Here is a 22,292-nt window from a genome sequence, read left to right as displayed (position 1 = left end):
CTACTTCCTCAAGAAAGCCCTACCTTATCACTCAGACTCTTTCATTTGGACTCCCATAGCATTACATTTCAAATTTGGCATGGCATTACAAGTTCATTATGTTCTGCCATGTTCTTTCAAAATGGTTCTATATGTTTCAGTCTTATATTCTTCATCGTGAGCTCCCTGACCCACAGTATCTGATTGTTCCTTGGGCAGAGAGGCAGACTCCTCATGGCTTCCAGAACATATGTCCTGGTAGGTCCTCTCCTTTCCCAGCTAGACTGCCTGCTTTTGACCTCTGTGTCTCTGTTTTCTAGAAAACAACAAGCCTCCACAAGCAGATGCAGGCCCGGATAAAGAGCTGACCCTTCCTGTGGACAGCACAACCCTGGATGGCAGCAAAAGCTCAGATGATCAGAAAATTATCTCCTATCTCTGGGAGAAAACACAGTGAGTATTGACACAAAACCCTTATTTATGCAGTCTCCAGACCTTTGAAGAGCAAGATGTCACTTGCTTTTAAAGAGTTCACTTGCTCTTACTGGCTTATCCCAGGGGGAGAGGGGGGCGGGGCAGTGACTGAGAAAGAAATGTAAGCAATCCCAAACTTTGACTCTTAAGAAAATGATATAATTTTTGTAAGAAAAAAAAAACATACTTTTCATCAGCCAGTCCCCGGTTAGTACTTTATGGTCCTGGAGCTTTTACAGGTATAATCCATCTGTCGAAATGCATAGTTTAATTACACTTGAGAGGCAGGATGGAAGGGGTAATGGAGCAGAAAAATACTTTTGCTCAAAATTAACTGGGTAAGGCTGGCAGTGGGGATGGGGCAGAGCAGCTATTAAAGAGAACTGAAAATTCATCTGCACAATGAAAGCATTACTCTCTTATTGTTTCCTTAAAGACACCATTTACCAATTATGTTAGTAAGAGGCCAAAGGCACTAACCAAAATAATAGTAATTAAGCTGGAATTACCTAATCGAACCATTCCTGGTCCTCACAGTTTCTTTCAGCTCCTTTAAACCATAACAAATGGAACTCAGATTGTATGCAGGATCCCACAGGAAGCAAAGGAATTCCAAGGAAGAGTTAAAAAGCATTCTTAGCTTCTAAAGGTAGCAACTAAGGACAGACTGAGTTTTTTGTTTTGTTTTTGTTTTTGACTAGGGCATTCAAAATGGGTGGGAAGGGACTATAATTTGACTGTAGAAACCACTGGACTTTAAATTGGTGAGCTGGAGTCTAGAAAATTTTCCTCGGCTCTTGTCTCTTGTGAAGAACCTATTTTCTCAGTCCGGTGTGTTTGCATCATAACTTTTTATAGCTAATAAACCTTCATTTGAGTTTTACCAGTCCCTACAGCAGAAGTAGTGCTTAGCATAGCTTCTTGGAGAGTCTGTTTCAAGAGGGACGACTAGGGCCAAAGATTATATGTTTAAACACCAAAATAAAGCAAAAACCTGGAAGACTGTAGATTGCTCTGGTCATCTTGTAATTTTAAACAAAGCTCTGGGGTGTTCTGCTCCTTGAGCAGAAGGGCTCTCTGGTATGTGCAGACTTGTGCCTGGATGTTGCCACAGAGCTCACTCTCGGCTGCAGGCTGCTGTGTGAGGCCACAGGGGAGAAGGAACGATGCAGGGTGTCCTGGGGCCTCCGGGGCCCCTGTCCGGGAGCTGCAGGGAGCTCTGCTTTAGAGCTGCTAAGAAGAGGATGGTTTTGCTGAGAGTTCCTCTGCAGCTTTGGCCCATTTCCTTTCCTTGACTTTTCAGTAGGAGGGAGTTTGGCATATGATTAAGAAACGCATTTTGCTTCTTTGCTGGCAAGAGCTGAACCAACTACTGGGCCAGAAATGCTTTTCAGAAACATCACTCTGAAATCATTCTTTTGATCAGGGACCTGCTCAGAGCACTTTCTTCCTTTTACAAACTGGAACAGCCAAGCGTTTGAATGTTCTAGAAACTCATAAAAAGGATAAGGCTAGATGTGTTTGAAAGCTGGTGAATGGAATTTTCTGATCAGCAGGTAGCTGTATTTTGGGGCCAAATGACACTCTGTCCAAATGTAATATTTTTAAACATGTCCTCACGAGGTCTGGGAAACAATAGTTTGTGCATTGGCTGAGGCAGTCATTGTCTGCTCCTGCTGTGTAAGGGATGGGAGGACAGCAGACCCTTTGGTTTCCATCTTTGTCCAGGGGACCCGACGGGGTGCAGCTCGAGAATGCTAACAGCAGTGTCGCCACTGTGACAGGGCTACAAGTAGGAGCCTACGTGTTCACCTTGACTGTCAAAGATGAGAGGAACCTGCGAAGCCAGAGTTCTGTGAATGTCATTGTCAAAGAAGGTACCTCCCTGTCTTGGGTTGGTGCAGCCTCTGGGTCAGATAACTGAGGAATCAGGCATCTCTTTTTTGTCTGCAGAAATTGATTAGAGACAAGGGTTGGGGATAAGTTGGGGGAAAAGGGCAATTTTATGCATTTTTAAAAAAAAATGTTTATTTATTTTTGAGAGAGAGATGGGGGAGGAGGAGCAGAGACAGAGAGGGAGACAGAGGATCCAAAGCAGGCTCTGTGCTGACAGCAGAGAGCCCAATGTGGTACTCAAACTCCTGAACCACGAGATCATGACCTGAGCTGATGTTGGACGCTTAACCAACTGAGCCCCCCGGGGGCTCCTGTTACATGCTTTTCTAAAAGAACCTTTAATTGGGAGTGCCTGGAAGGTGAATTTTAACTTCTTGTCTCCCCCGCCCCCTTGTCAATTGAATAGGGAAAGAATTAGGTTTTTTTTCTTTGCATTTTTATTTTGCCTCTGCTGCTGAGACCTGGGGTTTCTGTGGCTCTCCTGCTAGCTGCAGTGACACCTGCTGTCAGACCTTAGAATGACTGGCCTGCACTGTAGTTTGCTCTGCTCCTCCTGTGAGCCCGCTGAGGCCAACGTGAGGTGAGAATTGATTGGCTTGCCGCGTTTGCAGGCACGTGACCTATGATGGCCTTGGGAGAGGGCTGTAAGCTGATGGGAGATGCACAGGTGGCCTCTGGCTACAGTATCCTGAGCTCAGTAGATAGAGAATATATACCTGAGTAGACAGAGCTGCAGAGGAGTCCAGGAGAAGAGAGATCTCTTTTTCCTTTTTCTCTATAAGGAAAGAATAAAAGAAGATGTCCAGAGAATAACATTTCAGGCCATACTGTAAAGAGAATTTGTGGTATCAGCTGCATGAAAGCTAACCTCCAAGGCTTTAAACCAGTTTGGGCCTTTGTTTCCAATCATCATGTGCTTCCCAAGCAAAGAGACGAAATCCTTCCGGGGGAAGCAGCTAGGAGGACACAGGAGAAAACTATGCTTGTCCCCTCTGTAGTACGGTGTCTCAGAAGAACGTCGCTCTGGACAGGACTGGAGCCTCAGGACCTGTGACACTGGTGGCTTCAGATTTATACTGTTAGTCATGAGCTCCCCGGCCCTGCCTGGGTTTTATTTAGCTTGGAGAGAGGGGAACTGAAACCTGGTCTTCACTGAGTCCTAACCCCCAACTAACTAAAAGTTGGTTTACTGTCAGAAAATTCTACACTGTTAGATGCTGGTGTGGATCGGCGCTTAAAACAGTTCTCCATTTAAGATGCTTTTTTTTTTTTTTTAATAAGTTTATTTATCTTGAGAGAGAGAGCATGAATGGGGAGGGGCAGAAAAAGACAGAGAGAGAATCCCAGGCAGACTCCACGATGGGCTCAACACGGGGCTCCATCTCACGAACCATGAAATTATGACCTGAGCTGAAACCAGTAGTCAGATGCCTAACCAACTAAGCCACCCAGGCACCCCTTAAAATGCTTTTGATATTAATTTCCCCATTAGCATCATGAAGAAGCATTCTTTCTTTTCCAGAATATTATGTTATTTCATTGATGTCTCTTTGGTTAGAAATGAACAAACCACCTGTAGCCAAGATAACTGGGAGTGTGGTGATTACCTTGCCCACGGACACAGCAGAGCTGGATGGCTCCAAGTCCTCAGATGATAAGGGAATAGTCAGCTACCTCTGGACCCGAGATGAGGGGAGCCCAGCGGCAGGGGTAAGTGCCAGGAACTAGAGAGCTATATGGGGTCAAGGTGGTGAGACAGGGAGAGGAGGCTGAGCCAAACATTCCAGCATGTTTTAACCAAGGGGCCTTGTGTCAAACCTGGATTGCCCTCTGAAATCCAAGGATCCTGGATGACTTGCCTGGGGTCACCCTGCATGTTAATATGGCACGGAGTATGTTCCTTTGCCCTATTCTCGGCAGCTGTGGGCTTCAGAGCTGTTATAAAGCAGAAGCTGCCCAGAGGGGGCTTAGTCCTACAGAAGCAGTACCTGACCCCATGAAAGGAATGTGGTCTTGCTGTGCAATGTAGCCATGTTGTTCAACTCCATAGGAGGTGCTAAATCACTCTGACCACCACCCGATCCTCTTTCTTTCCAACCTGGTTGAGGGCACCTACACATTTCACCTGCATGTGACTGATGCGAAGGGGGAGAGTGACACAGACCGGACCACCGTGGAGGTGAAGCCTGGTGAGTTCATCTGGAGCCGGGACCGGGTGGGACTGCTGGCTCAGCCCAGCAGGACCTCAGTCCTGGGACCCCTTCCTCCCAGCAAGGACAGGGCCAAGTGGCAAAGCCAGCTTCTAAACACTCCAGAAACCCCAAGCTGTAAAAGCCTGGGAGACTCTGTTGCAGCAGTATCCCTCCTCCCCATGCAGGAGTCAGTGTGGATCCCCATGCCCCAACTCATCTCAGATGGAGAAACTCAGAGAGGGCAGGGCTTGCTCAGCGTCACACAGCAGTTGTGTCAGAGCCAGGCCTTTGTGCCCCTAGTCCAGCACTGCCTACTCACCACGTGACATATGAGAGAGGGCTCTGGGTGCTTCGGGAATCTGAGCGCAGGAATAACTTGAGTCATGATGCCTCATCACCCAGCTGCAGAAAACAATTTATTTTTATAAGTTGAGCCTCAGGCTTTGTCTGACAATCCAGGGAAGGTAAAGTAACTGGCATCCTTTACATTTCTCAGATTTGTAGAAATAAAATTTCTTTCTTCACTAGAACTTTATTTTTATTTTGCTTTGAGGCTAGTTTTGTACTAGGGAGGAAGTGAGTGTGGGGTGGGGTAGAGCTCTATAAATTCCTGAGCATCTGATAAGAAGGTATTAACTTTAAATCTACTCTTGTTTATATAGGCCAAGCTCATGTACAGATGTCTTAGATGGGAAGGGGTCTGGCAAGTCTTCTAGTCCTTGTCCTACCTCTATGGAGGACAACAGCCAAGATAGTATAAAGCCTCTTCTGTGTTTAAAATCAGATCATAGATAGTCTAATAATTATGTAAGTGATACATCAGAACAGGCAAATGATGCATCCAATTATGGGAATAAGGTATTCTGAATAATCACTTTACTTCCAAGTGTAGCACAGCCTCTAGGACACAGAAATGAAGGACAGTAGCCGCGCACTTCCAGAGCTATAAAAATATTGTGCAGCTGTGATAATGCTCGAAGGAAGTCCTTGTTTCTTGGCTGCCTGGAAATTTTTTGTGTTTACTGCTTTCAAACCTATATAACATTTCCATGATCGATAAGATTGTTGAGACGGACATTTTCCCTCCCAATGCCATAGACAAAGCACAGCAAGGCACTGAAAATCAGACACAGAACAGGAGAGATTGTACATATCCCCCCTTGGCCTGGAGAGCTCAGCTTAGCCAGCTGGGCAGAAGTTTTGAGATTGGACCTCAAAGTGTTCTTCTTCCCCACTCCCTTCAACAAACCCCTCGCCTCCCTGTTATGGCCTGATCCCCAGCACACGCGTGGTAATTGTCAGGTTGGTATAGAGCTCTGCACGCCAGCCCCAGACCACATTAGTAGCAACTCAGTATGGCCCCTTTCCATTTGCAGGAGGTCAGTTGCATTCCTGAATGCTTTCACAACTTTTTCTCCTGTGCCAGAACAGACACACAGTGGCAGGTCTGTGTTAACTCTGCTGCTTCCAAAGCCATGACTGATCCACATGCTTTCCAGATCCCAGGAAAAACAACCTGGTGGAGATCATCTTGGATGTCAACGTCAGTCAGCTAACTGAGAGGCTGAAGGGGATGTTCATCCGCCAGATTGGGGTCCTCCTGGGGGTGCTGGATTCCGACATCATTGTGCAAAAGATTCAGCCGTACACGGAGCAGAGGTAGCTGGGCAATGATTGGGGGGAGAAAAGGAAAGACCAGGGGCCCCCTGGGCTTATTGACTGAGCTGAGAAATAGTGTGGGTAGATAGAGAAGGGTGGGCTCTCCGACCAAGAACTACTTGGTGTCCATTTCTTTAATGAACTTTTCTCTTCTGGTACAGGTCACATAGTCTGTACTAGATATTGTAACAGGGTACCAGGGTACACGGTCAGAAGAGGTCTGTTATGTTTGAAGGCCATAATCTCATAGGGAAAATAATCAAGATAAACATGTAACATCAGTACAGGGTGCATTTGACAGAATGGGTGTTATGGAGACACACACAGAGACAAGACCAGTTAATTCTTCCAGAGGAGCTGGGGTAGGGTGTGATCCAAAGATTTCCCAGAAGTAAGACTTCCACTGAGCAAGCATGGAAGGACTAGGAGAAAATTCATAATAGCTGATAAGTATGAGCCATGGTCCTGTGGTATAAAAGTATAGAGGTCCCTCTGGAAGAAGTCATTTGGTTCAGAGCACTTAACTAGGTACAGGACATGGTGGAAGATAAGACTGGCCGTGTAGACGGAGAACACTCATAAGCAAGTCAGGGAGTTTAGTTTTAATAGTTTGGGAAGGGGAGGCTTCAAGTTAGGTTGTTTTATGTGTGTAAAGTTTTTGTTTTGTTTTCGGAGCAAGGAAATTAGATGTTTGTTTGTTTTTTAGGAAGACCCATAATGTGGAGGCTAGACCAAAATAGAGAGAGAGAGAGATGGAGGGATGGAGGGAAGGAGAGACTAAAGGCTGGGGAGCCAATCAGGAAGCTTTTGAACTAGTCTTAGTATAAAGGTGATAAAACCTAAGTTAAGGTAGTACCAGTGGAATGACAGAAGAGGAGAGAAATGAAAAGAAAATAGAGGTAGATCAGTAGCACTTGGTGATCCTTTGGAATGAAGGGGAATGAGGTATCAAACACGAGGCTTTAGGTTTTGATGTCTGGATAGATGGCAGATGCCATTAATTGAGATTAGGGATACAGAAGGAACCAGTTTCAAAGAAAAAATAACAGTTTTGACTGTTGAATTTATGGTGTCTCATGGGTTATATGGAGAGAGTTTCCGTCAGACAGTGGCAAGTACAGGCTGGAACTTGGAGTGGAAGGAAAAGCCAAAGATGGGGAATCACTGCATACAGGCAGGAATCAAAGCCAGATGAGTCCCACTGGGGGAAATGTCCAGCGCTCTGGAGAACCCCAGTATTTAAAGATGAGGCAAGGAGAGAAAAGCCAGCAAAGGAAACTAGGAAGCAGTAGTAGAGAAGTGGGTGAAAAAGCAGGTGGGGATGGTCTGCTGGAAGTTAAAGAGGCGGCTGGCAGCTGGGGGCTGCAAGGACTCAGATGCCACAGAGGAAGGGTATGGTGAGGACACAGAACAGGTTTTGGCTTTATGATTAGATCGTCAGAACTACAGTGAGATCATTTTGCTTAGATGTTGGGGGCATAGGGCAAATTCACGTCATGGTTGGAGGATATAGAGATGGTGAGCAGAACACTCTTTAAAGAGGTTGGTGCTGAAAATAAGATGGGAGAGAGATCAAAAGAACACCTTTTAAAGACAGGAGATACTTGAGTACTTTTATAGACTCAGAGAAGGTGCAGAAGAAAAATAGAAGGTGGAGACTGGGGAGGTGGGTTCCAAATGGAGGCAGGTCTCAGGGACTGGCCATGGGCAGAGAAGGTGCGCCACTTTCTCTGGAGATGGGAAGAAGGGTGGGAAGATGTGCTGTTATGGATTTTAGAGGTAGACAGGATGGCATTCGAGAACGTTCATACCACTGTCCTGGGTTTTGTCTCTGAAAGTGGAGGCCAGGCCATCTGCTTTGAGGAGGTGGGAAGGAGGTGGGCAGCCTGAGGAAAATGGTAAAGGTTAGGAGCAGCAGCTCCAGAAAAAGGATGCTGGCTTTGAGCAGCATTGGGATCTCAGCCAAGGTTAGAGACATGAGGTTAGAGTGGTGGCTCCCAATTCTAGCTACATGTTAGCACCACCTGGAGCTTTTATGAATGTGTCATTACCCAAGGCTCATCCCCAGGGATTATGATTCAGTTGGTCTGGAGTGAGGTCTGGGCACCTGTAATCTCCCATGCTCTCCACGTGCATTTAACACACAGGGTTCACTGGGTCAGAGCATGATAAGACTTTTTTTTTTTTAGTGTTTTTATTTTTGAGAGAGGGAGAGAGACAGAGTGCTAGCAGGGGAGGGGCAGAGTGGGGGGAGGACACAGAATCTAATGTAGGCTCCAGGCTCTGAGCTGTCAGCACATAGGCAGACGCGGGGCTCGAACTCACAGACCTTGGGATTATGACCAGAGCTGAAGTCAGATGCTCAATCAACCAAACCACCCAGATGCCCCAGGACTTTCTTTGTAATTTCTGCTGGCAGCCTGGGAGCAGGAACAGGGCAAGTGGCTACTTGGATTGACCCAAACTGGTGGGGATCAGCTGGGCAGAAGCAGTGCTAAGCACATCAGCGAGAGCGCTGCTGGACGTGTCACGGAAGGGTTTGCCTCTCAGCACGCTTGCTCTCACTGCATCTGGAAGACGATGCATGAGGAAGAGAAGCAGCAGGGTGGCTCTGGGTTTCTGACTTGGACTGATTGGCCAAGTTGAGGAATTCAAGACGAGGACAGGCTTGCAGGCAAGGAGTCCCTGATAGTGGGAAAGCATGATAGAGGGAAAGAGCTGACGACAGACAGACCTGGCTTTCAGGCCCTGCTCCATTAGTGTCTGCTCTGGGACGATGGGCAAGGTACTGCCCCTCTCTGATCTAGCCTGCCACTTGTACGAACACTAGTATGCTTTTCTAGGATTGTTACTGAGAGTTAAATAAGAGAATGTTTATATCCCTACCACACAGAGAGTTCTCAATTGTTGGTTATTGTAAGTTTATTTTGGAGGTACCTATGAGAGATATGGATGGGGTGCATGTCCCAGCAAGCTTTTGCAGATGTAGATGTAGCCATTCTGGAAAGACAAGGAGAGGGGAGATAAATATTTGAGGGTTACTGGTATATATAGAGAAATTGAAACGGTTAGCATGAATTAGGTAATTGGGAGAATACTGGTATATATAGAGAAATTGAAACTGTTAGCATGAATTAGGTAATTGGGAGAAAATAATGAGAAATGGAACACATATCTTTTATGGCAAAGGTCTGTCTTGATTCTGAAATTTCTTTATTTTTTTTTAATTTTTAATTTTTATTTTTTTTAATGTTTTATTTATTTCTGAGAGAGAGACAGACAATGTGAGCAGAGGAGGGTCAGAGAGAGAGGGAGACACAGAATCTGAAGCAGGCTCCAGTCTCTGAGCTGGCTGTCAGCACAGAGCCCAACGCAGGGCTCGAACCCACAAATAGTGAGTCATGACCTGGGCCAAAGCCGGACGCTTAACCGACTGAGCCACCGAGGCGCCCCTTGATTCCGAAATTTATAATACCCTACCCTAGTCTCACTGTGTAGTGGACTTTATGAAGTCTTTTATGACAGCACTTCCCAAACTTTTATGTCATAATACACATGGGCAGTGATGCTATGTGTATGGCACTCTGGGATAAATACAAGGCTGTTAATACAGGAAGCAACTGGTCTGGGGCCTCCAGGTCCGAGCCAGCCACCCTGTATGCTGAGGGGATTAATATGTTGGGTACACCTACAGCCCAGTGTGACCCACTTATTGAGAAGGCTTGGTTGTGAGATGGAGTCGTCAAGGGGGCTCTGCAAAAGGCCTCTTAAGGCCAAGGCATAGAGAGCAGACTTTGTGCCCACGTTGAGGTGAGATCAAAACATGGCCTGCCTTGGACAGAAGCTGACAGAAAGCAAACAGATTCTGGACATGGGGTAGCATAATTTTGCACCAACCACACCACCATGTAGGGCCTTTCTTGTTGCTGTCATAGTAATGATCATTTGGCTGTTCGGACCCACGGTGAATACTTTGATGCCATCCAACAGTACACATTTGTCCGAGCATTGTGGTTTGTCTTACAGGTAATCTGGGCACAGACCCAACAGCACCACACCACAGTTTTAGCTGTTAAAAGGCTGACAGCAGAGATGTAATTGTAACCAAATCCCCATTTTCCTGACCTCCAGTTACTTGTTTGGAATGGGTCCCCTTGTTAGCTGGGACAGCTTAGGGCATTTCTAAAAGCATAGGTATTGGAATCAGACATACCAGGGTTGGAATTTGGCTCTGCCATAATTAACTGTGTGACCTTGGGCAAGTTACTTAACCCCTCTGAGCCCTAGTGTTGTCCTCTGTAAAATGGAGATGACGCTGATAACACCTTTCTCACTGGCCTGCTGTGAGAGAATGCGTCTAGTACTTCGCACAGTGTCTGGCACAAAGTGCCTAGCAAATGGCAGCAACTGCTATTGTTGATGATGGCTTCAGCTCATTCATACTGTTGCATGTCTCTGCAGCACCAAGATGGTATTTTTTGTTCAAAACGAGCCTCCCCACCAGATCTTCAAAGGCCATGAGGTGGCAGCGATGCTCAAGAATGAGCTGCGGAAACAAAAAGCAGACTTTCTGATATTCAGAGCCCTGGAAATCAATACTGTCAGTGAGTAATTCTGGGAAGCTGGGAAAACAAGCCTGCCCAGTGCCCACAGTTCTCCACAGCCCTGCTGTTCTCATGCTTCATCACCTATTCTTGAGGAACACGGATATAATCGCTTAGCTCCAGTGTCAAGGAAGAGTCCTGACTTGTAGAGGTTTCTCACCTGGGGTCCATGGGCCTATCAGCCAGCGTTCAGAGGGGCGAGGAGATGGAATGGGAAGAAAATGACATCCTTATTTTCACTAACTGAAATTCATTATTTCCCTGTATCATGAAGGTGGGCAACAAACTCCAGTAATATTAACAGAACCTGTGACTTTAAGGCACTAGGAATCACAGATAACTTCATAGCACACTGCTTGATGAAATACCATTACTACTCATCACTACTTCAAAATTATGACAATTATTAGACCTGCTTCTAAATCTTGTTACTTGATGTTTTCATAACGACACATATATAACTAGCTTAAAATTTTATATCCTTAAATATTTAAAAAACATATGCAATATAATTGTTCTCCTTTGTAATACCATGTATTTTATTTTGGCAATTAAATGGCTGCAAAGAAGAGGGTGTCTGTGGGCCACGAAAGATGAAGTACTGCCGGCGGAGAGTAGCAATAAGTAAACACGGCCGGAACTGTCTTCAGGTGGCCTGACTGCTCCAATTTTATCTGACGTGATCATCTGGCGATGATCACGGGCAAGGTGCCCGAGCTGTAAAAGCTCTCGGGGTGGGTCTCCAAGGAATTTCCCCACCGGCCACAGAGCAGGGACGCTGAGCAGGAGCACTGGCAGCTGCCGGTCTGGCTCTGACTCCTGTTGACCTTTTCCCTTTTCTGCTACTTTGCAGCATGCCAGTTGAACTGTTCTGACCATGGCCACTGCGACTCATTCACCAAACGCTGTATTTGTGACCCTTTTTGGATGGAGAATTTCATCAAGGTGCAGTTGAGAGATGGAGACAGCAACTGTGGTGAGTTTTCTGCCTGGCGCTGTGCCAGCCGGTTTGGCGCTGAGTGTAGTTCTGAGTCGAGCAGGTGGGTGTTGGTGTTTCCGAGGCAGATGAGCAAGCGAGGAGAAGAACTCTGTACATTTTCTGTTTGCAGAGGTCTTTTACTTCCTTCCTCCATGCTGCTCAGGGTTAGAGGAGAGCTATGAAGCTGTCTTGTACAAAGAACCAATAAATCAGACCAACTGCAAATTGCAGCCTAAATCAAACCAGCTGCAAGGCCTCCCGTCTTTTCGGGGTGTCTCTGTGCAGTAGCCTAGTGGAAGCCTGCAAGCGTCTGTTCTTTTCCTTCTGGGAAAGCTCCTTACAGCCTGCTACACTTCCCCAGGGTCTCAGCAGGGATGATTCACAAAATTGAAAGCTTCAGCTGCCTACAACTGCAAGGTCTCACCTTCCCTGGATGGCCATGGGGGACATTCCTCTCTGCAGAGCAAGGCCACCTGCCTGAGGCTGGGGCAGCCCAACTGGCCTGCTGGACCCTGTCTCTTCACAGCTCTCACCATTTTGTTTCTCTTGGCAGAGTGGAGCGTGTTGTATGTTATCATTGCTTCCTTTGTCATTGTTGTCGCCCTTGGAATCCTGTCCTGGACTGTGATCTGTTGTTGTAAGAGGTAAGATGGATTCTCCTTGAAAATTCATTAGAGCTTCTAGACATATATTCATTCATTAGGGAGATCTGGCACTTCCCACGTGGAAGGTGCTGATTCTTGGGGATTCCTCCCTTCCTGTCGCCATTTACGTGGTCTGGCCCACCCAGGGCATGCGCAGAAAGGCTTTTCTCACCCTCTGCCACTCCTGAGGGCAGGAACACACTCCCTCAATGAAGTGGCTGTCACTGCACTGATGCTCAAACTGGGAAGCGTGGCCATGGCCATGATGGGCCTGGAGTGTGGACCTGAGTCACATCTCTCTAGGGTGTGTGTTCTGTATTCTTCCAGCCCTGTCTCATCACTTGACACTAGTTCTCAATTTTTTTCCCTTCCTTTCTCATTGGGATTCACGTGTCTACGTGCTTTCACATAACTGTAGACTTAGATTAGTCATGATTAATTGTTCTGGGTTTTTTGTTTTGTTTTGAGTCTTCCTAATGATATTTAATGGGAATGTTTATTATATGTTGTTATTAATAGTGATTTCTATATTTCTGTATGCCAGGCACTATGATAACATTTTGTAGGTAATACCTTTTTTTTTTTAATGCTTATAAGAACCTTTTCTCATCTTACAGCTAAGGAAATGGGAGGCTCAGGAGAACGGCCCCACTTGTCCATGGACACACAGTTAATAAGTGACAGAGCTGAGACTGAACCTGCACTATAACTTCACATAAAACCTAGAAAGTGAAAATTTTTAATAATTCCCACCAGCCTGAGACAACCACCATTAATAAATGCTTTCCCCCACCCCTCAAGCACAGGGTTTTTGTTCTTTTAATATAATAGGGAGAAACTGTGCATGGCTCCATGTTGCCTCTTTCCCTTGCTTGCTGTGACCTACAGCTTAGAAACTTCTGCTGGGCCCTGCACGTAGGCATACTAGTCATGAAGGAATTTTGCTTACAGCTGAGATGAACAAAACACTGCTTTTTTAAAATCTGAGACCTACTTCACTCAAGGAGATAAGGAAGTTCATTCAGATATGCCTGTGTTATGTTTGGAACATGATCAGATTCCTATAGATATCAACCGACCTAGAACAGAGAAGTTACATAGCCTTCCTTGGATGTCTGCAGGCATCAGTCACCTTTCGACCCCCATTTCCCCTCTTCTTAATAGAAAAGCTCAAATCTCATGCGGGGGGAGATGGTTCTTTGGGGTAGGAGTCCATTATCTCCTTGGTTGCTAGTTTTCTGAGTAAAGTCGTTTTTCTTGTCCCAGACGTCTTTCCCCTTGACATACTGGTCTGTGTGTGGTGAGCAGGTCAAGCTTGTACCCCATTACATTTGTGTTGTTAGCCAGTTTCTCCTTCCTCACCTCTGTGGAGTGGTTGGTGACTCCATGGTAAGAGAGTCAGAGTCACCTTCGTTTCCCAGGATCGGTGAGGTGTTACTTGAAGAACAAACCGGAGTTGTCAGCTTCCTGCAGCTGCGAAGCAAGGGAAAACAGTCCTCCCGTTAGGCGGCGCCCCCGGGACAGGGCCCTCTGTGTAGTCTGGCCATCACTACGTGGTGAGCTCCCTACTCTCACACAGAACCCCCTTCTTGAGAGGCCATGGGGATTGTGTTTTTCAGGCAGAAAGGAAAACCCAAGAGGAAAAGCAAGTATAAGATCCTGGATGCCACGGATCAGGAGAGCCTGGAACTGAAGCCAACCTCCCGAGCAGGTAGTGGCCCTGGGGGTTGGGGGCAGAGGCCTCTAGATTTGTGCAGTCTCCCTGTGAAGAGCTACTGTCCCCCCTCCTGAATGTGTTGCTAACAGCTGTTTGTTCTAGAAAAGCATTTTGTCTCTTGCTTGTTAAAAGCTGAGGGCTGACCTTGCCCTGCACTGTCAGAAGCTGCCTGCTGGGTGAGCTCTGACCTGGGGCTCACTTCTCAGTATTGCTTCTCTTTGCGGAAGGACTAAGCCTCTTGCTATCCTTGGCCTGCTCATTCTCCTCAGGGTTGCCTCCTGGCTTTTAGCTGTTCAGGCTGCCCCCTCTAGTCAGGCTCAGGGACCTTGGTCTCTTAGGCCTGACCATTCTGTCCTTTCTGGGCAGACAACAAGGTGTGGCAGCAGTGGGATTGAAGTCAGTGTCTGCCAGCTGGCCTCCTCTTCAGCTGGCCTTCCTTTCCCATCTTCCTCTACCCCGTATTTGGCAGATAGACCCATGGGCTCTGCTGGGGCTTAGAACAGGCAGGAGGGCACCTCCCTGCTGGCCCCAGTGCACAGGACTCATCTGTCAGTGCCTCCCACCAGAGAATTACCAACCGCACAAGCACTGAGATGGCTTTGGTAATGGGGCTGGGAAGGTCACAGTGCACAGGGACTCCCTTTCTTGGCTGGGTGTCGTCATGGGCAGGGTTTCCATTCATCATGAGGCCACAGGACCTGCATCGTCTGTTTGTGGGACTCTGGGGTGGGGCTATTCCTAAATACTCTGCAAACAGAACTGTTTTATACAATGCATTTATCAAGGATGCTCATACTTAAAGCTTTGTATTAGGAGAAGCAGAGTTCTGACACACAGGCTCTGCCCTTGGAATTTAAGTCTACTGAGGGAGCAAAGACACATCAAAGCCAAAAAAAAAAAAAAGCCCTCAGGTGGCCTAGGCTCTGCACCCACGTAGCTCGGTTAGTAGCTCGGTTAAAGAACGCTGTGGCTTGGTACCTGGAGGTGGTGGGGCTTGTAAAACCAGAGAAGTGGAAACACTGAGAATAGAGCCTGGAGTTAAAAATGTGCACAGTCCACCCTCCTCATGGTGGCCAAGGTTGTTTTCGTGTTACCCTGAGTTTTCCTACCCCTCAGAATCCTTCAGTGACTGACTCTGGGTCTGGCTAACGTGGCTTTGGGTGAGCTTTCATCTGTTTGCTTCTCTGAGTTCTTTCTCCTTGACGTGGTTCATATGAAAGCTCTTTGTCACCACTCCCTTAACCTACGAATGTCATGCTCATCTCTCACGTGACTGTTTTGGAATTTCTCTCCCTATATTTTACTAGTTATGTATCTGTCCCCTTACCAGTCAGTGACACTGGTGAGGGCAGAGATTGTGTCTTATTCATCTGTGCTTATGGATCGAGACCACTGTTTGCCAGGCCCTCTGCCAGACACTAGTTACACTATGGTGAGCCAGACAGACTCTGCTCCTTGGGCGCTTCTATCAGACAGACAGGAAACACACAAACTCACAGATACACAGCATATGATAACGAAAGGTCTTTGTAAAGAATGACACTTGAACTGAGACCCAAGGGATGAGTAGGAGTTAGCCACATGACTCTGGGAAAGCACATTCCCGGCAAAGGAGCGAAGTCGGTACAGGGCCAGCTGCTGAAAGCAGCAGGGGACATTTGAAGAAATAGAGGAAGGCAACCTACTGGACGTGGTGAGCGCAGGGCCAGTGACACGAGGCTGCACAAGTGACCATGGACAGAGCTGTGGGCTCTTTTGGAGAGTAGTGAGGAGCCACAGGCAGCTTTTTAAGGAGGTGAATGGTCTGATTTGATTTACATTTGAGACCACAACCTGGCTGCTATGTGAAGGAATCAGAGGGACAAGAGCGGGTGAAAGAGGATTCAATGGAATGTCCTAATGGTGGAGAGATAATGAGACAGGGGGAGGTATGTAGATTCCAGATACCTTTGCAGGGAAGACTTGATGCAGCTTGCGGCATGTTGGCTGAGGGGTGCGGGAGAAAAGGAAACGTGCATGCTGGTCCCAGAGCTTTTTGCTCTGAGCATGTGTGGGTTGGCTTGTCCCAGAGAGGAAATGCCGGAGAAGAGAAGTATTTGCATCAGGATACTTGTGAATGGTGTTGAGGAAATGAGGCTGGAAGATTGGCGAGGACCAAAGTGTGGAATGTTCTGAAAATCAGCCGGAGTTAAGCATTAATTCTGATGGTGACAGGAAGTTTCATCTTGAAAGTGCTGGCTTAGAAAAATTAGTCTAGTGACAACATGTAATTGATTGAAGGGGAGAGATCCCATGTGGTGGCCAGCAAGACTTCTGCTGTGGTCCCAGAGGGTGCAGTGGTCCAAGAGGGAGGTGACGACTCAGCCAACATAGGATGAAGGATGGGAAGGGTCAGGGTTGACTTCCAACCTGAGGGATGCAGAACGATTCCGTAGACTGAATTAAGACATGAGTGCAGTGCCGGCTGGGGTAAGAAAAGATGAATTCAGTTGAACTCAGTAGAATGGTTGGACTGCAAATGCCAGTCTAAGAATTTTCTAGATGCTGGTGAGGGCCAACACGGAAGTGGGTCACATCCCTTCTGGGGATAATGTAGAAGGACCAAAGAATCCAGAGCCGAGGAACCCATGATGGGCCATCAACAAGGGAGGAGGGCCACCATGAGGGAGTGGTCAACAGTGTTAGCTGCTGCAGACAGGGATAAGAATTGTCCACGATGATGATACTAGGGAAGTTTCCGGTCACCTGAAGAGCTAGAGTAGAATGGTGTATGGTGGCAGAAGTGAAAGTATAGGTTGTTCGGGCAGTAAGTACATGGTGAGGAAATGGAAGCCCTAAATATTGAAAAGTCCTTTAAAAGTGGAGCAGGGCAAGGCAGAAGACAGAGGTGAGGCTCCTGAGGAGGAGAGAGGGAGTGGGGGGAAAGAAAGGAGTGGATGGGGGACACAGGGCTGGGTGATAGCACCAAGAAGTGCTGTGTTGAAGAAGCAAAATGGGCAGGAGGCAGACGTCCAGTGAAGGGGGGCAGCAAGGGAAAGCCCAGTTGCATCTGGATCGCGAGGAGAAAGAGGAGGCCTTTCTCTGTGGGCGCTGTGTAGCTGAGGGAGTGGTGAGAGCCCCGTTGCTCTTGGTCTTCTCGCTCTGATCAGCAGATTGGTTGTGGCCTCAGCAGATTAGAGGGTGCACCCCGGAGCAGAGCCACTAGTAGGCTGGGGAGAAGGGGACTCAAGCCTGTCGACGTAAGGGATGGAACTGGACAGGTTGAAGCGCAGATTTAGCAGTTCCCTTGCGAAGAACGGTAATGCACGTGGAAGTGAGCAGACAGAGACCCTGTTTGCCAGGAGCCAGCGTACCTGCCAGAGCGAGCCCTCAAGGCCACCCTCAGGAGACTTGCTTTCTGTCCAACGATTGTGGTTTTTGGGTTTGTTCTGTTTTTGCTGTTCTATTGATTTTCCAAAGCTTTCTTTTGAAGCACATTAGCTTGAACCATATGAAATTAATAATGTTGGACCTCTTTGAACCTATAAAAATGGTAGTTTTTTGTGCTTCAGCCCAATGTGTACAGAAGATCATAAGGACAGCTGGATGGGTTTCCCACAAGTGAATATGGCCATATAATCAGTTCCCTTTCTTTCCCATCACTGCCTTTCCCCTGACAGTCTACTTCTGATAGTTAATATAAAGGGAGTCACTGTGTTTGGCCCTTTCTGTTCACCATTACATTTATGATCTTCTGATATGCTGTCAGGTAGAGCAGTGGTTTGTCCATTCCCTGCTGAGTAATTTCCACTGCATGAATACATCTGGCAGGTGTGCTGTTGACAGGCAGTCAAATTCTTTCCAGTGTTGGCTGTTCTGAGGAGTGCGGTTGCAGATGCTCTCGTCTAGGCCCAACCTGTACGGTTTAGTGGGTGAGATCTCTCCATTCTCCAGGCAGAGCAGGAGTGAGTGTGGGAAGACCCTGGGTGAGTGCTGTCTGGCGTGGAGCCGGGTGCCTGTGTGCCCCCTCACCCCCAACTCCTGCCTCCTGTCCTCTGTAGCTGTGGAAGGAGAGCTCGAGTAAGGGCTTTGGGGAAGAAGGGAAGCTTCACGTGGGCATGGGAGGGAAGGCCTCACAGGGCACAGAGGGAAAGGGTTGGGAGACCCTGAGTCTCCCCTGGGCTTGGTTCTTATGTTGGCCGCTGTTCCCTACCACACTGGAGAAGCTTTCCTGGCCAGGAAGGGGCAGAATGGCTGAGAAGCATCTCAGGACACTCCTTCAGTGTTTCGGGGTATCTGGGTGGGGACCAGGGGAAAGGGAGAGTGATTGTTGGATATGGGGGTTCAAACATACCTCACCTGTCTGGTCACTTTTAAGAAAGGAGGTAGGTCAGCTCGAGGGTGGGTGGTGTAGGGCCCAGAGCCCTGCCATGCCGTTTTCTGTTGGCACTTCCCATGCCTCGTCCTGCAGCCTTTTGTGGTCTCTGACTGCCTTTTGCTTTTTCTGGTGTGGTCTCTGCAGCCACAGGGATAGGTAGTGAAGGTGACTGCAGTGGCTTGCAGAATCCCCAGCATCTTTTCTGACCTCAGGTGCTTCTTCTGGGTCCTTGTTTGTGTGTTCTGATGAGCTGATGGCCTGGGACTGTCTCTGGGAGTCCCTGGTACTCCAGTCAGGCTCTCTGCCTCCAGAACTCACACAGTGGAGCCAGAGCAAGCATGTGGGGGACAAGGCTGCATCCTCACTCGACATCAGGAACTTGGGCAAGCTCCTTACCATCCATGCTAAGCTGGGAGATGCTGGAATGTCGATTCTCTAGAGCTGAGCTCTCGTTTGTTGTGCTTCCCTGCCTCCTGTGGGAACTCCATCCTGTTCATAAAGGAGGATGATAAGACATTCCGTGTTTCAACAAGACGAGAATGTCATTGAGTGGCACTAACCAGAACTAATAGATACTGGAGATAAGGAATCCACATTGCAACCCAGGTCTTGTTACTTCCTGTCCCTCTGTTCCTCTCCAGGCTGGGAGAAGGGTACAGGGTGTGGCTCAGGCCAAGGTCTTGTGCTCCTGAGCCTGGATTCTCGTCTCTTTTGCAGGCATCAAACAGAAAGGCCCAATGCTGAGCAGCAGCCTGATGCGGTCTGAGTCGGAGCTGGACAGCGATGACGCCATCTTCACGTGGCCAGACCGAGAGAAGGGCAAACTCCTGCATGGTCAGAACGGTTCTGTGCCCAACGGGCAGACCCCACTTAAGGCCAGGAGCCCACGGGAGGAGATCTTGTAGCTACTTGGTCTGTTTCCTCAGGGTAGGGGTGGGCAGTGCGAGTCCAGAGCATTGCCAGGCCGGTTCTCATACCTCCCATGTCTGTGGGCAGCTGTTCTCCCAGCGTCTGCTGTTCACTCCACCCTAATACCTTCAACCAGAGCTGCTGGCACTTCGATCCAGAGACCCTCTCCGGGAACCCTGAATGAAGCTGTGAATGAAGAGGTTTCCTCTTTAAAACCCTTCTGGTAGGCCCCCCGCAAATGTCCTCACCTCAGGGCCTCCTTTTTTGCAAACCCCTCCTCTGCTCCAAGGGGCATCTAGCTGGTTCCCGGCCGCCACCCCAGCTCCCTGTTAGCAGTGTTGCTGCTCCCAGGGTGTCCCCACGGCAAGTCCTGGCTGTAGAACCAAGCACCACCAGCCTCCTGCTCCGAGAGCCTGACTGTGGGCACGTTCTTTGTACTCTTTTTTGGGACAGAGCCGTACCCTTTCGCTAGGTCCAGAGAAAGTGGCACCCCAGTCCTCACCACTGATGCCCATGTCCAGCCTGAGTTTAGGGGAAGACTGGATGTTTCAGGAATGGAGAGCCCCTCTGGCTGCCGGGGCATCTGTCAGACAGCTGGGCTGGCCACAGACTCTTCTTATTCCTGACCTGCCGCTTCAGCGCTCAGGCCCCCATGCCCTGCCCGCAGGAGACGGTCACACTGACTGGAATGTGACGGCATGAGCGCATGTGTGCGACTGCCCCACGGCGCTCTGTGTCTACCTGTCTTCTCTGTGCGTCCCCTGCATGTGTGTTAGAATGTGCACACATCAACTCCTCATCGGGCTCTCGGCTATTTGCAAGGCAACCTTGACCTGGACAGACTTTTAGCTCCTTGGAGCAGAGATTTCCTGAATCCCTCTGGCCCTATCACTGGTTCCTCAGCCATGGTCATCCTGGGGGTTGAGGAATGGGAGCTTTGGGGGAGTGACTTTTTGAAAAGAAACTTAGTTTACACTACTGCACTACTGTCTGTTGTGAGATGATTAAACATGCTATTTAATTGTATGTGTGCCTGCTGGGTGTGCTGCTTTGTGCTACGTTGCTGACCTGTACCACGGGTCCAGCCACCTGTGCATCCTTGGGACGTGATGGCCTCCAGTAAGGAAGTTGTGGGCCTTGGCGTCAGTGTGTGTGGCCGATGGTGCTGAGATTCGCTGCCACTGCCTAGTCACTGTGGAGGGGTGCTGGCTCCTGGCCTCTGCTGGCCAGCTGCTCCCCTCGGGGTTTCAGGGAAGGGGTTTTCTGTCCTCTTCTCCAACCTTCTGTTAACACAAAAATGATTCATTCCCCCACCTTCACCCCACCCACTGGACCAAGCAGGGAATTCAGACTGTCCTAATGCTCAGGGTGTGGACTTAAGGTTTCTGGGCCCTCACGCTTCCCTTTTGGATTTCTAAAGCAGTAGGGGCATCCTCATGCCCCAGAACGTGGGGCAGTGTTCATGGAGTAGCTTGCACAGCACCTGGGGTAAAAGGAGGGCTGGTGTGCAACCTGGCTCTCCCAGGAAAGCCAAGGCCCTGCGCACGAAAACCAACTGGGTGTGAGCAGAACTGGCTGTTTTCAGATACAGAAACTGAGGCATAGCAAGTAATAACTCAGTCTATATACTATAAATGACAAAATTAGAACTTGGACCCCACAGTCTGTTTGGGCTGGATCAAAAGCCTGGGACGCTTGATGCTAGACTGTGGGGCACCAACTGTGGACTTTCTGATGGAGTAGGTCTGGCACAGGAGGAAGTACCTTTCTACCAAGTTCCCAGGAGACACTATGCTGCAGGTCCAGGGAGCACACTGTGAGAACCTCTGGTCTGGAAGCGCGTATCTAGTGCAACATGAAGAGGAGCAGCAGGCATCCCATCCAAAAGGAGGTTGGAGGTAATCACAGAAGCAAACGCTTGACTTGCTCCAGGCCAGGAATACAGGTTTCCTCAGTGGTGCAGGTCAGGCTACACAGAAGGTGGGGAGGTGACCAGTTCTTGAGGAGGTGGGTGTGTCAGAAAGCCGTTAAAGGATTCAAGGAGGAGCTACAGGGCTTGATCATTTACTGGCTTTCTGGACTTTCCTGTTTTGGGGTGTGGGGCTCGTTTCTACATCTTACCTCAGCCACAGCTCACTGAAAGATATGCTTTTTATCTTTGAGATGACGAATTTTTCATCCCCTACTCCTCCCATCGAAAAAAGGACAAAACCCAGAAGCCAATGCTGCTTTCCTCTATTAGGCGTATTTCCAGCTGAGTACAGGAAATATTCAGCATCACAAAGACACCAGTGTCCTCTTACTCATCGTCCCATCCTAGTCCTTGGCACAGTGGCTGGTACGCACTTTAGAGTGTGCCTGTGGGAGCACAGTCTAAAAGCTGTAGTAGGGATGTGGGAGACGTGGCTTCTCAAAGGAAAATGTCAGCTGAACAAGAGAAAAGATGGCGGCAGATCTTGTCACTGCTGAGCTGACACTCCAGGGCAACATGGCCTATTAAGTTCCCAGTGGTATTACTTAGGGAGGAGAATAAAGAGAAGGAGTTAAGATATGAACAACAAAATAAGATGGAGGGTGGGGAGTCAAATGATGATTGAAATTAAAGCAAGCTAAGGTCCTTCCATAGGAAGGCAGTAAAAAATGCTGGATTTAAGTCAGGTAGTCATGTTATAAATATTGGAAAAGCCATTAACAATTGGTAACTGGAATATGTAACATCTGCACCAAAGGGGCGGGGCGGGGGGGGGGATACTTCAAACAACGAAACAGTACAGGAATGAAGGAGAAAGTAGGTTTTTAAAAAACCTGTGACCACTTAATGGGCAAAAGTTCTCAGAGTAGATACTAAAACCACCATCACTGCCACCACTTCCAAACTGAAG

At 48.1% G+C, this 22,292-nt stretch overlaps 1 protein-coding gene across 6 annotated transcripts in view; it reads left to right on the top strand.

Annotated features, from left to right (window-relative positions):
- The window catches only part of KIAA0319L (KIAA0319 like), a 94,749-nt gene extending 74,313 nt beyond the window's left edge, over positions 1 to 20,436 (top strand). For 3 of the 6 annotated variants that reach the window (XM_039251738.1, XM_039251736.1, XM_039251737.1), the window contains 11 exons: positions 300 to 432; positions 2,182 to 2,330; positions 3,908 to 4,059; positions 4,400 to 4,538; positions 6,041 to 6,200; positions 10,662 to 10,804; positions 11,658 to 11,780; positions 12,337 to 12,427; positions 14,047 to 14,138; positions 19,219 to 19,335; positions 19,498 to 20,436. In XM_039251738.1, the coding sequence (XP_039107669.1) occupies positions 300 to 432; positions 2,182 to 2,330; positions 3,908 to 4,059; positions 4,400 to 4,538; positions 6,041 to 6,200; positions 10,662 to 10,804; positions 11,658 to 11,780; positions 12,337 to 12,427; positions 14,047 to 14,138; positions 19,219 to 19,335; positions 19,498 to 19,637 (1,439 nt within the window). In that variant the 3' untranslated portion in view covers positions 19,638 to 20,436. Of the gene's footprint in view, positions 1 to 299; positions 433 to 2,181; positions 2,331 to 3,907; positions 4,060 to 4,399; positions 4,539 to 6,040; positions 6,201 to 10,661; positions 10,805 to 11,657; positions 11,781 to 12,336; positions 12,428 to 14,046; positions 14,139 to 19,218 lie in introns of all 6 variants that reach the window. The other 3 variants (XM_039251739.1, XM_039251742.1, XM_039251741.1) reach the window with 3 other exon arrangements.
- The last annotated feature ends 1,856 nt before the right edge of the window (positions 20,437 to 22,292 follow it).

Source organism: Hyaena hyaena, unplaced genomic scaffold, assembly GCF_003009895.1.
Source record: "Hyaena hyaena isolate Hyena2069 unplaced genomic scaffold, ASM300989v1 scaffold_397, whole genome shotgun sequence".
Lineage (NCBI taxonomy): Eukaryota > Metazoa > Chordata > Mammalia > Carnivora > Hyaenidae > Hyaena > Hyaena hyaena.
This window is presented reverse-complemented; position numbering and strand designations above follow the sequence as displayed.